The sequence below is a fragment of the Equus quagga genome, chromosome 7 (assembly GCF_021613505.1).
Source record: "Equus quagga isolate Etosha38 chromosome 7, UCLA_HA_Equagga_1.0, whole genome shotgun sequence".
NCBI lineage: Eukaryota > Metazoa > Chordata > Mammalia > Perissodactyla > Equidae > Equus > Equus quagga.
Window position 1 is genome coordinate 31,246,655 of NC_060273.1, and position 13,419 is coordinate 31,260,073.

Below are 13,419 nucleotides of genomic sequence, written 5' to 3' on the forward strand. Positions count from 1 at the left end.
CTAACAAATCACACAAACGGAGATTATTGATAATAATGACACCAAATGGCCTTGTCATAAAGTCAAGCCTCAGGGTGCAAAGGGACTCTGAAGTTAATCCCGTCCTTCCCCAGTGTCCTCCACCACACTGGGGAAGCAGAGCACAGATGAGTCTAAACTTCGTTGAGGCCTCTCACAAGCTGGTGCGAGGCCTCGCTTTAACCAGGGTCCCCCAGCTCCTAAGGCCTCGGCCAGTGTTTCAACTCAGGTGTCTCTTTAAAGCTCATGTTCTTTCCACACGGACACATCCCAGCAAAGATACTGCCCTTCCCACCCATTGTTGTAGAAAGCCTGCACTATTTCAGATCAGCAAAGAGCAGAGAGAAAGATACCTTCTTCAGCTCAATGATCTCATCATACATGTCTTCCTTCTCTCGGTAGACAAGGGTCCCAGGAACGTGACCTGGAGGAAGACACACAAACCCCTTAAAAGATTATCTGAAAAGCTGAAAAAATTCTTCGCTACACCTTAACGAACACCTGGAAGTTAATAAAATTTTCCTTTTAAGAAAGAAGAGTAAAAATATTTCAACCTTTTTAGCTTGATCACAATACTTTTCCAAAAAGTAAGGAAACTAAAAATGGTAGTGATGTAGAAAGATGAAGCAAGAGAAAACTGAAAGACGTTAACACAGGGCTTCATTGCAGCAAAAGGACTGCAGAAGGGCGTCCAAAGGAGAAGCGCTATGTGCGGATCTGAACAGCAAACACAGCCAGCCAGCGCTCACAGCGGAGGACACGCCCATTCCCAGGTCCGGCAGCGCAGTGGCCTCTGGTTTCAACGGCTGCCTAACATATTGGGACTCTCAAACATTGAAGCCCCAAATAGAGCCCTTAGCCTGTGAGCACAGTAAGGTGGTCAACTCGGGGGACAGTGACAAGGTTTCCCCACGCTTCCTACAGAGGGCTGCAGGAAGAGCAGTGAAAGCATAGGGCTAAAGGCCAGAGGGGAAGACGGGAACATGAAAACAAACCCATTCTTTTTGGTGTGATTATTTGCAATTTTCATTTCATTTCTAGTATTGTTTACATGGCGAACTTAAACAAGACTCTAAGTTTAGGGAGGGAGGCACAATTGAAGCCTGGGAAGATGTCACCGTGCACATTAGGAAAGCCACTTTCTGGGAGGGCAGAATGGACTTTCAGAGTCACTGTCCTCAGGACACTCCACAATCTCCACCGATGGAGCTAGCACAGGAAGCCTGAAGTCTCACTTTCTCAAAGGACACCCTGGAGTCCCAACGCTTTTCCTTAGCCACGGCTTTGTCACCATCAACGTGCTCACCATTGCTGGCAGAACGCCTGAGGTCTGACCTCCTCCTTCTCAAAGCTTCTGTCAGATAGTCGGGGGTGCTGCGGGGAGGGCTGGTCCATGCGTGCTCCAAGCTGAGCTCTGATTTCAGGGGTGGGGTCAGACCTCCTGGTTTGAATGTGCATGGATTTAATATGACAGGCACAAGCAAATACAACGGCAGGTTTTGTCTCTAATACCGATCTTCCGAGGTTGAAGACAGCTTCAGTCAACCAGCTGACAGTGGCCATCAGCAGGGTGCTGACAAATGTTCAACCACCAGCTCTCAGAAAGAAAGAAAGCCCAGATCGACAGCATTTGCCCATTTCCATGGTATAAACAGTTCCCACGATGTCCAAGTGCAAGCTGCCAGTGTGATATCGACTAGCTCACAAAATTCCTAAAAATGTAACAAGTGGCTCTTGCAAGCCGGTAGGAGCTGCCTCCAACACACCCCTGCCAGCAGTGCTAAGACAGCAGAAGGCCCAGAGCGTAGTGTCACACACATGGACCGTCAGGAACCACACTGGCACGTTATGTAAAAGCTATGAGCTTGACGTCTTTGAGAAGATCAAAAACATTGTCATCCACACAACATCTCTTAAAAACTCTCCTTCAAACCACCACCCGCAATTTCTAAAACCCCCCTCGGGGCAGGAAAGGTTTCTGCTGAAGCAGCCACATACCTTGCTTTGAGCTTCCCAGCCACAGCGTCTGTGGGGTCAACGACATTCTGTTACCAAGAGGCATGCTCGTTGCTGTCCTCAGAGACCTCCAGGATGCCACTTTTCTCGGCTTAGAGTGATAAGGTGACTCTAAAAAGCCAATAAATGGTTTTAGAGGTGCAAAATATCAACACCCTCTCAACACATGTGCTTTGGAAAGACAAAAACAGCAAAACAAAATAGTCATGAGAGCATCACGACTCCAGATAAAAACATTCTGACAAGAATAAAAGATACAGTTATGATATACATTATACCTATATACACTGTCATATGATATATATATACTTACACTTGTCTTTTAAGTTTTATTATAAAGAAATAACATAATGGGAAATTTATTTAAAAACATGAATCCAAAATTCTACCAATACTATAATATTTAATTTCCCATTCAGTTTTCAATTCCATACATATTTTTACATCGTCACGGTCATAATGAACACACAATTCTGTATCCTTTGTACTTAACGCTGTAAACATTTTTCATGTTGCTACATACGGACATAAGTAATAATATTTAGAACTTAATATGTAACCGATCTAGAAGAAATGAGAAAAAAATTACACCTTTCCAGAGCACTTTTGATTTTGTCATCAAAATGAGGGAAATGTTTTAAAATCATTTTTCAATCTGGGATTTCAGCTCCTTAATTATGTAAAATGTGACAAATTTATGTGAAAACTAAGTTGTTCACAAAACATGCTTATATTTCTTAAATAGCAAAGAAATTTATATCTGTAGAAGACCTTCAAAATCTAAGTCTAATATACTTAATGTTTTTAATTTCTAAGTTTCTCCATGGCTTCAAAATGTATGGAAAATTTCCCATTATAATTTAGATGAGGGAATAAAGACACATCAGACTCTGGCGCATTTGCACCCCCCCAGGACTGCAGTACCCACTCCCGGGACATTCTGGAGGCCCTGCAAATTTTAAAGATCCACGGAAGAGCTCACTTATAAAAGTAAATCCGTGATCAGAAAAAAAGACCCATAAATGATATTTCCCTCCTAAATGTATGTGATTTATCAATGAATAGTGAGAATCTTCAGGAAAACATGCATGCACGTGGATAAAAGCTGGGAAGGAAGAAGGAAGAACGAAATATACTGGTGACGGACACTGCCTTAGAAACAGGAAACCCTGAAAGAGCGGAGGCGCCACCGCCTGCCTCGTCCTCCCCAGAGCGCGGGGAGGACTAAAAATCTCAGGACACTCTGGAAACTTCAAACCCACGTGGAACTCGATTAGGCACTAAAGAAACACACTTATGAAGTGGACAGGACAGACGCGGTCCCTGCTCTGGCGGCAAAGAAACCCAGAGAGAACCCCTGCTGAACAAGCCTCATGAAGGACGTGACGGGAGCAGGTGACGGGGTGCGACCCGAGGAAGTGACATCTGAGCCAGTCTGAGAGGGCTGAGCGAGCCACATGCAAAGAGCCCCCAGGGCACTCGCTCAGGAGGGGACGGCTGCCCAGCACGGCTGGGGGCAGAGGGCACAGGCACTGAGTCACAGCGCACCTCTCGAGTTTGCAACACTCTGGGGTTCTGGCCGTTCAAAATTACATCAGACCCAATTCTGACATTTACAGAAATCAGGATAAAAAGAATCTGATTATTGCTCTCTTCAATACTTGAAATGCCTGACTTCCAACGAGAGCAAGATGGTCTAATATTTACCTCAGGTACTTTCTAGCCAAGAAGGACTTAAACAAAATGGTTCTAAAATGAGAAGATTTATAACACAAACACCCACACCTTTTCCTTATATCGATTCTCAATTTTCTCCCTGGAAGGAGAGCAAGGCTATCCAAAGTCCAAGTTCTAGATGATTTCTTTCTAATGTTTATATTTATTTGTAATACAAAACTCGCTTTCTTTTCTTTGCAGGAATTTATCTAATTATGCTCTTCTTGCCCTACTATGAAAGCTCATTTGTATTCTCTGAGCGTGTCATATATTCGACATAATATGTCTGAAGTATATATGTATATAAAATCATACATATATGCATATATGATGACGTCAGGGAGGGCCACAGGTTTCTGGGGAGCAAAAGGAAGCCAATCTAGGATTTAAAGTTTGTCACACAGACATTCACCAGCGTGAAATTCACACATGGGTCACCGTGCACTGGAGCAATGTTAGAACAGGGGCGGCCGTCTGGACTAACCCCACCTGTTACAGACTGAATGGGTGTATCCCCCAAAGTCCGTCTGTTGAAACCTAACTCCCAATGTGACAGTATTAGAAGATGCGTCTTTCGGGGTAACTAGGCCATGGGGTGGGGACCACACAATGGGATTAGTGCCCCTTTAAAAGTGAGCCACAGAGCTGTCTCATCCCCTCCACCACGTGAGATAAACGAGGAGGTGCCTGTCTGCAACCCAAGAGGAACAACCCCAGAATCCAACAGGACTAGCACCAGGCCTCCAGAATGGTGAGAAGTAAAAGTCTGCTGTTCAGAAGCTGCCCCATCTATGTTACCACAGCCCGAACTGAGTAGATCCACTCCTGCCACGTCCTCCCTGACGGGCAGCCGCCTGCTTGACCAGGGCCACGGATGGAGCCGCCCTCCTCCTGCTGAGGGCAGGCAACCGAAGAATCCTGCCAGCAAAATAAGCCCAGGGCATCCCCAAAGGAAAAAAACCCAACTTTCCAGCTGGTCTTGGAACATCTACACCATCTCAGTACAGTGCCCAGAGGAGCAGCTCTGATCTCAAGGCACGAGCCTGAGCTTAACAGAAGGCCTGGCCTTGAGGAGCGTCCTGAAGAGGGAAGTGATGAGACAGCGGGAGAGAGAGAACAAACACTAAGGCCCAGAGGCAGTGACTGCGGGAGGCTCAGCCCACAGGGGCCGCTCAGGAGCCTCAGCCCTCGGGCCGGCCTCCTCCCACCAGGACCACTGGGACGACGGGGAAGGCGGGGACCCCAGGAGCGTGTGCTCCCGAGATCCCAACACAAATGGAGCCAACTGGTGTCGTGTCTCAATGATCCCAAGGGCTCAAAGGAGAAAACATCCTCGGTCTTTCTGCCAGGACACCAGGGAAGGACGGTTCTAAAAACCATTTTCCAGGTTAAATGTGGGAGCTGCGGGGACGGCGGGCTGGCCATACTTACTTGGTGATGGAGGTGGAGGTTTGCGGAAACTTTTCTTTTTTGCCTTCTGAAAGAAAGAAGAAACGCTGTAACGCACGCTAAGCCTTCTCCAGCAGCCAGAATGGCCGCGCTCAAGAAGCAAGGCGTGTTCAGAGCGGGTTGGAAGGGGTAGAAAGGCAACAAGAGAGGAGATGAGCTCAGCGGAGACACAAGCAAAGTCTGAGCGAAGGAAGGAACGCAGGGCGCGGGAGGCACCACAGGGAATGTGGTCAGGGCTGCGCTGAGGCGGCCTGGCCCCAAGCGCCTGCGTGGCTCCAGCCTAAGCACAGGAGGGAGCGCCTGCTGAGCCTGCCTGAAGAGATCACCCAACTGTCCTCCCGCCAGCACCAGGTGCTGGGCTGTGACTGTCCCTGAGGGCGGATTCAGCAACGTGAGACCTGTGAAGAAGGCCACTGCGAACCCCACCACGGAGGGAGCGTCCAGCAGAGGAAGGACCCTGCCTGGAACACCGTCTCCCGTGACAAGCATGGTGCCAAACGCAGAGGCAGGCGCCCACCGCTTCTCCTTCTGTGGCTGCAGGCCCGGGCAATGCACAGCCCTCCCGCCCTACCTCCTCACCCGCTTCCCACGGACAGAGAGCCCAGTCCTCCCATCCGCGGAGGCTATGCACCTGCTCCGTGCAGGCTGAACCGTCCCCGGGACACTGGTCTGGACCCCTCCTCCTCCCAGGAGCATCCTGGGCCACATCCTCAGCGGTGCCGAGGGGGAATCCTTAACTCTGAGGAGGGCCCTCTCCAGACAGCGGAGTGGTGCTGCTCCCTGGGGCCACAGAGCGGAGGCGGGACGGGGACCAGCCAGGGCCCCCACAGAGCTCCATGCTGGGGTCTGGCTACAACCCTATCTGCTGGGAGACACGCTTCCTTTGCTCTTATTTCACAAGCACATGGAGTGGCTTCATTTTCTACCCAGCCCAGCTTTGCATACAAACCCAGAGGGGCCGGGCTGGGGGCCAGTCTGCCTCTGGACCCCTGGATCTGCCCACTCCTGCTCTCCTCTCTCCCTTCAGGCCAGCTTCCAGCAGCACGGGGGCTGGGCCACCAGGCCAGGACATCATGCACCTCCAGAGCCACAGCTGCCCAAGGGTCTCCTTCCTCCCACCACAGTGGCTTCCAACTCCCTCACCCTGAGCTCTTCTCGCACCCTGATGAATCAGGTTTGGGGGGTGGAGGGGGGAGTGTGGGCCAAAGCCAGAGGCGGGATAGGAACCTGCCGTCTGCTCAGGACTAACTCTGGATAAACATTGTAAGATTATAACCACAGCTCTGCACACCCAACTGAGGGCTTGAAACTTCTCAAACGCCGAGCAGCGTCTGGAGCTCGTCCGGCAGCTCTAAGCACGGCACGTGTGGGCAAGGACCCACTGTGCGTGTGCAGGTAGAAGTGCAGGGAACAGCACCCAGCCCCGGACCAGCCGCGGCCTCGCCGTCACACTCACCGTCTCAAAGTCAGAGTCAAAGGTAATTGCGGACAGACTGTCATCCCCCTGGAAGAAGAGACGCAAATGTTGAAACCTTTGGGCTCCTGCTTGGCTCCCAGCGGCCCTGCTTACAAAGTGAAGCCAGCTGCGCACGGCCGCCGAGGCGGAAACCCAAGACCAGCGGAGCAGACCCTGCACATGCCGCTCGGGCAGCGGCCAGCCTGTTCAGTCACTGCAGAAGGGACGGGTGGGGGACAGAAAAAAAAACTCCTCCCAGTAGGACCGCTCCCGGGCTGTCAATGTAGCGACAGCATCTCCACAGAATTGCTGTGCACGCTCGATAAAGAAACAGTTCTCGATAAAAGTATTTCATTTTTCACATTGTTTAAATGTTCTCTTATTCACCTTCACATCAAAGCACAAGGAATCTGTGACGGTACCCTGGTAAGAACAAGTCAAAGTCATTAAAAACACACATTCATTAACACATGCATTATTTGGGCTTACAAAGTTTCCTTCCTTCCTGCTGCAGTGACGTGCCCCGGCCCAGGGAGTGAAATAAAATCCACTCCGTCTAACGGCAGTACCAGGGTGTCAGCAAGAGGGGACTTCCCCAAGGGAAGAAGTTTTCTTTTTTTTTCCTGAAGATTTTATTTATTTTTTATTTTTCCTTTTTCTCCCCAAAGCCCTCCAGTCCATAGCTGCATATTTCAGTTGTGGGTCCTTCTAGTCATGGCCTGTGGGACGCCCCCTCTGCACGGCTCGATGAGGTGCTAGGTCCTCGCCCAGGATCCGAACTGGCGAAACCCCGGGCCGCTGAAGCAGAGCGCGCAAACTTAACCACTCCGCCACGGGCCAGCCCCTAGAAGTTCTCTGTGTTAACCCACTTATTCAAGTCTAAATCCTAAAAAAAGAGGAAGCAGAAAAACTTTTAAAATGCCTTCAAAATACTGTAGAGTCGACTTATGATGCCGATACTGGAAGTGAGGACCGAACGCCTCTATTCCAAGCCACAGCGCTCTGTCTGCGGGGGGAGGTGGCGGTGTGCCGGCGAGCTGTGTGTGGCACAGGTGAACCCACACGGCACCGCGGGGGGATTTCACTGCTTCCTGCAAAGCACACACATCGTCCACAAGGTTAACCATCAGCATGTGAAGCAACGAGTCTGCGGGCAGTTTGAATTTTTACTAGAACTGTAAGGCTGCGCCACAACGTGGATGAGCTGCCACCGTGACGATCGGGCGCCCTCCACTCGCACGCCTCTTGAACACAGAGTGTCCAATTACAAGCGCGGCGTGACTCGATTTGAGGGACGAGGGGAAGGTACTGCGCTCCAAATAAACAGAATCTTTAAAAACATCAGCCACTGTCCTAGATTTCTGACGTCACTAAACAGGTGACATTTTAAGGCATAAGCAAAAAGAGGAAGATTGGCAACAGATGTTATCTCAGGGCCAATCTTTCTCACCAAAAAAAAAAAAAAAAACACACACAAAACCCCAAAAAACCCAGTGATGGTCCATTCGTTCCTCCTTCTCTAAGTACTGTTCGAGCTGCCACCTGTTTCCAGACTAGATGCACCTATTCATCGTGTGTCAGGAACAGGCAGGGCTCTGGCCGGCCGGCAGTCGCTGGGGGGAGTTCAAGACGGCCAGGAGTGGCTCCACGCCAGCCGTGTGATGTTGGTCATGCCACTGACCCCTCTGAATCTCAGCTTCCTCATCGACAAAGGGGCACACGTTCTCCTACCAAATTTTTAAAAGCGTTAAACACATATATAAACAAACTAAAACACTGGGAAAAAAGACAGAGCCCAGAAAAAGATGCAGGGACACACGGGAATTTGGTGTGTGGAACAAGTCAGGAAGGACAGCAACGCCCCAGGAGCCTCTTCCAGAACGGTGGGCGCAGAGCTTGGAAGACTGTCTCCTCAGCAAACCACCATTTACCAGAGAAAGCTATAAAACAGTCAATCACTGGAAGTTTCTAGAAATTGAACTAAGGGCACACAGCAATGGAGAAAGACTAATTCAAGAACATCCCCTAAGCCAGGGAAGCACAGTGAGAGTCGGGGCGCCTGCCCTGCCAGCTCTGTCTGACAGACACTTCTCCAGAGAACTCCACGCCAGGTGGGTGCACCGAGACGACAGGGGTGCTGGTGTGGTTGTGGTCCCCCAGCCAGCTCCCAGAAGCTCCCAGAGGCGGCAGGTTAAGACTCCTGGGTCCCCATGCCCCCACCCCCGCGTGCTGGTAGGAGAGGTTGCACGCAGGGAGGAGCAGGCCCAGGCGGAGTGTCACTCCAGGAGAAGCGCAGCACTGTCCCTGCGCCAGTTCTTGCGTGGTGGCACAGAGGTCCTTCCCAGGGGGAGAGACAGACCAACAGCTGTGCCCTAGGGACGGACTTTATTTGCATACAGAGTGGAGAACTCCACCCCTCCCCGATTCCACCAACTAGGACAATGGTGACCTGGCGGGGAGCACCTGCAGGGCCCTCCTAGCTCCAGGATCGGGGCAGTGGAAAGTGAACCGGCAGGGCAGCCAGAAGGCCAACAGGGCCCAGAAGAGCCTTCCTGGGGTCACCGTCAACCTTGAGGGTCAGGGAGGCTGCCTGCGAGCGCTGGACTGCACCCGCTCAGGAAGGGCGTGAGTCCCACTGGCCCTTGGGGCCTCGGCACAACCTCTGACCAAACACTGGCTGAACAATCAACTACTCTGACCCAAGAGCAGCTCCGAGGAAACCAGGCCTAAGGATGAAACCACACACATCCCTGGAAGCCCGGAGGACCACAGGCACGTCTGAGGGTGCCCTCTCAGGAGAGACGGCCGAGGGAAAACCCAAGCTACTAGCCCCTGGCTACACGGTGGGCAGAACCACAAACACCTGAACTGTGATGGCAGCCCCCGAGCCACCCACCCACCCACACACACACATGCGCAAACACGCACACATGCAATGGTAAAGGGTAAGTCTGACTGGCTGAGGGGCTTACACACAACTTCTGACCAACAAGTGGCCTCTGCTGACTCAGGGGTGACCGCTAGGTAGTCCGGCTAAAAGATTTAAACAGGAAACGAACTGAGCAGGGAACCGGAGGCTGCACAGTGTGGGGAAGTCGACTTCACAGAGTTGGTTTAGCCAAGCCACCCATCAAACCAACCAACCACCAGGCAAAGCACAGCCACCCGCGGGCAGGAGCGATCAGTATTGAGCCGCTATTATCTAAATGTCTAGTTTTCAACAAAAAATCATGAGACATACAGAGAAACAGGAAAGTGTGACCAATACACGGGGACAAAGCAGGCACTGGGACTGCTGTTGAAGGGACCCAGATGACGGCCTTAGCAGACAAAGACTTCAGAGCAGCTGTGATCATGACCGATATATTCAAAGCAGTGTTGTTAGGAGGCTCCAACACGAGAGGGGGACTCACGAGGTGGGAGAGCACAGCGGTCACAAGCAAGAGGTCTAGAGGGGGAGACCTGAGCAGTAAAGCACGTGACACAGAACCTCACAGACAGTAAACGCCCCGTAAACGTTCTTCTTATCTCGTTCTAGAAACCGCGAGCCCTAGTACAAGTGTTGGCCCTTAGATCACTGGTGACCACGCCCAGGCTCCATTTCACCCCTGCAGCCTGCTTACAGCCACAGCAGAGGAGCCCCCGGCACACGGTAAGTGCTCTGTGACGTTCATGGGCAAGTCCAGAGACAGCGCTCTTCCAGGGGACTTGGGGGCCTGGACGGCCTGGACAGTGCCTGCCCTCCAGAGGCTCCCGCCTGGTTTAGAACAGAGCCACGCTCAGCAGAGAGCAGGCCGACGGCTGAGAGGCTCCTAAACGCCCAGAGCGCGGCTCCAGTTCTCCCTCGAGCCTGCAGACCCGGGTGCGGGACTAGCTTGTTTTTGCGTCCTCAGAGCCCGACATGCGGAAAGAACTTAACAAATGCTCACGTGTGAGAACATCCACAGCAGCACTGCTTCTAACAGCAGAAAAGTGAAAACAAAGGGGGTAAATGCAGGGAATGGAGAAGTGAAACAGGGGCCCCCACAGGTCAGAGTGTCCAAAATCATGCTCTAGAAAATGTGTGCATATGGGAAAACGCTAACAACAAACTAATCGGCAAAGACTACTAAACAATACAAATACGATCTCAATGTTTTAAAAAGGGTATGGAAAAAAGATGCACTGCGAAAAGACTGGAAGGAAATGTCAGACCTTAACTGTGGTTTTCTGCAGGCAGTTAGATTACAGGTAATTAATTTTCCAAATCTTCTCTAATGGGCATGAATTGTTTTTACAGTCACAACGTGAGAGGCCACTTTGTAAAGATGAAGGAGCTGGAACTGAGGCCCGTGCAGGTGGCAGGCCTCCCAGGGGAGGCAGGACTCGGAGCCTTGAGGAACAAGGAGGAAACCTCACCTGCTCCCGCTGCCAGCAGCACTGAGTCAGTCCCTGCTCTGGGTGAACTGTGCACGCCCGGCTCAGCACTCGCGGGCTCGGGGAGAAGGAAGCAGCGTTCCCTCGGTCTGGAACCCTGCAAAGGCCTCCCGCTGTGTCCTGAATAAATTCAAACTCCTTGCATGGCCTGCAAAGATCTCCGTGGTCAGGCCCATGCCCACCTTCCACCCAGGTCCCCCTGCCCCTAACAGATCCCGGCAAGCTTTCTCTGGGGCCCTGGCACACACTGCAGTTTCTCACCTCAGGGCCTTGGCACTGGCTGGTCCCTCTGCTCTCTGACCTTTACCAGACTGCCTGCTTCTTGTCCATGAGATCAGGGCACATGTGAGCCCCTCAGAGGGCTGTTCCGGGGCACCCCATCTAAAGCAGCCCTCCCCAACCCCCCTCCCTCACAGGGGCCTGTTTTCTTCTCCCCGCAGCACGTTCCTGACATCTTAGTGATCTGTTTATTGCCTGTCCTCTGCCCCCTACACCCTCGCTCCACGGGAATGCAAGCCTACACATCCGCATCGGTATCTCCAGCAGGAAGGCGCACCCAAAACGCTCGGCAAAGGAACGAGCTGAGAGCCCGCTCGCCCGGATCGGAGGGAGTAACCTTAGCGGGCACCTCCTCCAGGAAGCCTTCTCTGATCAGTGCCGGGCAGGGCCCTGTTCCCAGAGCCTGGTGCTTCCTCCCTCACACCCGACTCGGGGTCGTCCCGGGCCCTGGAGGCAGGGGGTGAGCGGACACTTACGCAGTGAGCTCGGTCACCGCGTGGGCCGCGGTCGCAGCCCGGCCTCGCAGGCGCCCAGGCGAGGACGCAGGGTCCGGGAGGGCTTCCTGGAAGAGGCGGCCTGTGCAAGGGGCAGGCGGGGTCTAGAGGCGGCTGGAGGCTGCACGGGGGGGGGGGGGGGGGGCGGCGACGCCAGGCCGGCCGCACGCTGGCGGGGGCCCGAGGTCCGCTCTTATGCGGTAACAATAATGGCAGCTGTCACCTGGCGGCCGCCGACCCTGCGCCCCCGCCTCCGCCCCGCAGGCCCGGCCGGCCGCGGGGAACGAGGAGGCCGGCCCGCCCGCCCGCGCTTACCGTCTCCGAGGCCGACTCTCCGGGGCCCAGCGACATGGCGGCGGCGCTGGCCGGCCGCCCCCTCGGCGCTGCGGGCGCTGCTGTCGGGCTCTGGGGCTGCGCGGACCACCCCCGGCCGCCCGCTGCCTCAGGGAATGCCCGCGCGCCGGCCGCGACCCCGCTGCCATGGCAACGGCGCCGGGCCGCGGAGTCCCGGATGTGGCGGGCGCCGTCCAAGCCGGGCCGACAGTGCGCGTGCGCGGCGGCACCCGCGGGCCGACCCGCAGCGCGCCCGGAGGTGCGGGGCGGAGAGCCGCGGAGGGGGCGGCGCTGAGCAGCTTACGGAGCCTGCGTCCAGGCTCTTCGCTCCTCCAGGCTCCGCGACGAGCCTGGGAGCTGGTCACCAGCGCAGGACGTTAACAAGTCTTTATTAGGTTGACGTTGAAAGAGACAAGGGGCTTGTGCAGTGTCGCAGGCTGCTAGTTCTGGACGCCTGGCATTCAGAAAATTACCCTCCCTGACCTCTATCCTGGGCTTTAGGGCTCTGATCTAGCCACGGGACAGCAAGACAGAAGAAAAGTTTGCATCGCACTCAATGTGTATCATGATCTTTAGGCGCCCTGGGCTCCAAAGTTCATTTAAATTATTATTAGCAAGTAGAATTTGCTCTTTCTCTTCATCCAGGTCTCCAAGGGCATCTGGTCTGTCCCCCTCACCCTGCTTATTTTTTCCAGCTAGCTGAAATTTATTATCTGCAAGAACATTCCATGGCTAGAATGTAAGCTCTCTGGGGCAGGAGCTTTGCTTTGCTCACGGCTGGATCTCCGTCCTTTGGAACAGGGTCTGGCACACCACAGGTGCTCAATCAATGGGTAGTGGCTATCCCGCGAGTCAGGTCCCTTCTCTGTACCTCTGTTTCCTCGAACATAGAGTGGAAAAAAGGGTTGTTGTGAGGATAAAATGAGTCAATATCTGTACAGTTGTCCCTTTCCAGAGTGAGTGCAATGTGACAGTGTAATTGTTACTATGTGGTGAACGAATGAACGAGTCCTCTCGTCGGTGGTGTAGCAGAAGGAACACCTGTCAGGTTATTAGTGTTCTAGTTCCACCTCCAACACCTACTGCAGGGTCCATGGCCCTCTGTTCGTCAGTTTCCTCATCGTTACAAAACGGGCTGAGCTGCCCCTGGGGGAGGTGGGGGGGGGGGTTCCCCGGCTGTCTCCTCACCAGCAGGGAAAACTGAGCTGGTTAGCGTCAGGAGCCTGGGTTTTGTAGTCTCAC

At 53.2% G+C, this 13,419-nt stretch overlaps 1 protein-coding gene across 9 annotated transcripts in view; it reads right to left on the reverse strand.

Annotated features, from left to right (window-relative positions):
• The window catches only part of IQCE (IQ motif containing E), a 56,350-nt gene extending 43,994 nt beyond the window's left edge, over positions 1-12,356 (reverse strand). For 6 of the 9 annotated variants that reach the window (XR_006889373.1, XM_046666593.1, XM_046666592.1 and 3 more), the window contains exons 1-8: positions 12,160-12,356; positions 11,827-11,926; positions 11,054-11,191; positions 6,656-6,703; positions 5,182-5,227; positions 2,017-2,145; positions 1,325-1,459; positions 372-442 (exon numbers count right to left, since the gene is read on the reverse strand). Coding sequence is in view for 8 of the 9 variants with exons in the window: in XM_046666593.1 (XP_046522549.1) it covers positions 372-442; positions 1,325-1,459; positions 2,017-2,145; positions 5,182-5,227; positions 6,656-6,703; positions 11,054-11,191; positions 11,827-11,926; positions 12,160-12,326 (834 nt within the window). In the remaining variant the exon portion in view is untranslated. The remainder of the gene's footprint in view (positions 1-371; positions 443-1,324; positions 1,460-2,016; positions 2,146-5,181; positions 5,228-6,655; positions 6,704-11,053; positions 11,192-11,826; positions 11,927-12,159) is intronic. The other 3 variants (XM_046666591.1, XM_046666590.1, XM_046666594.1) reach the window with 3 other exon arrangements.
• Between the last annotated feature and the right edge of the window lie 1,063 nt (positions 12,357-13,419).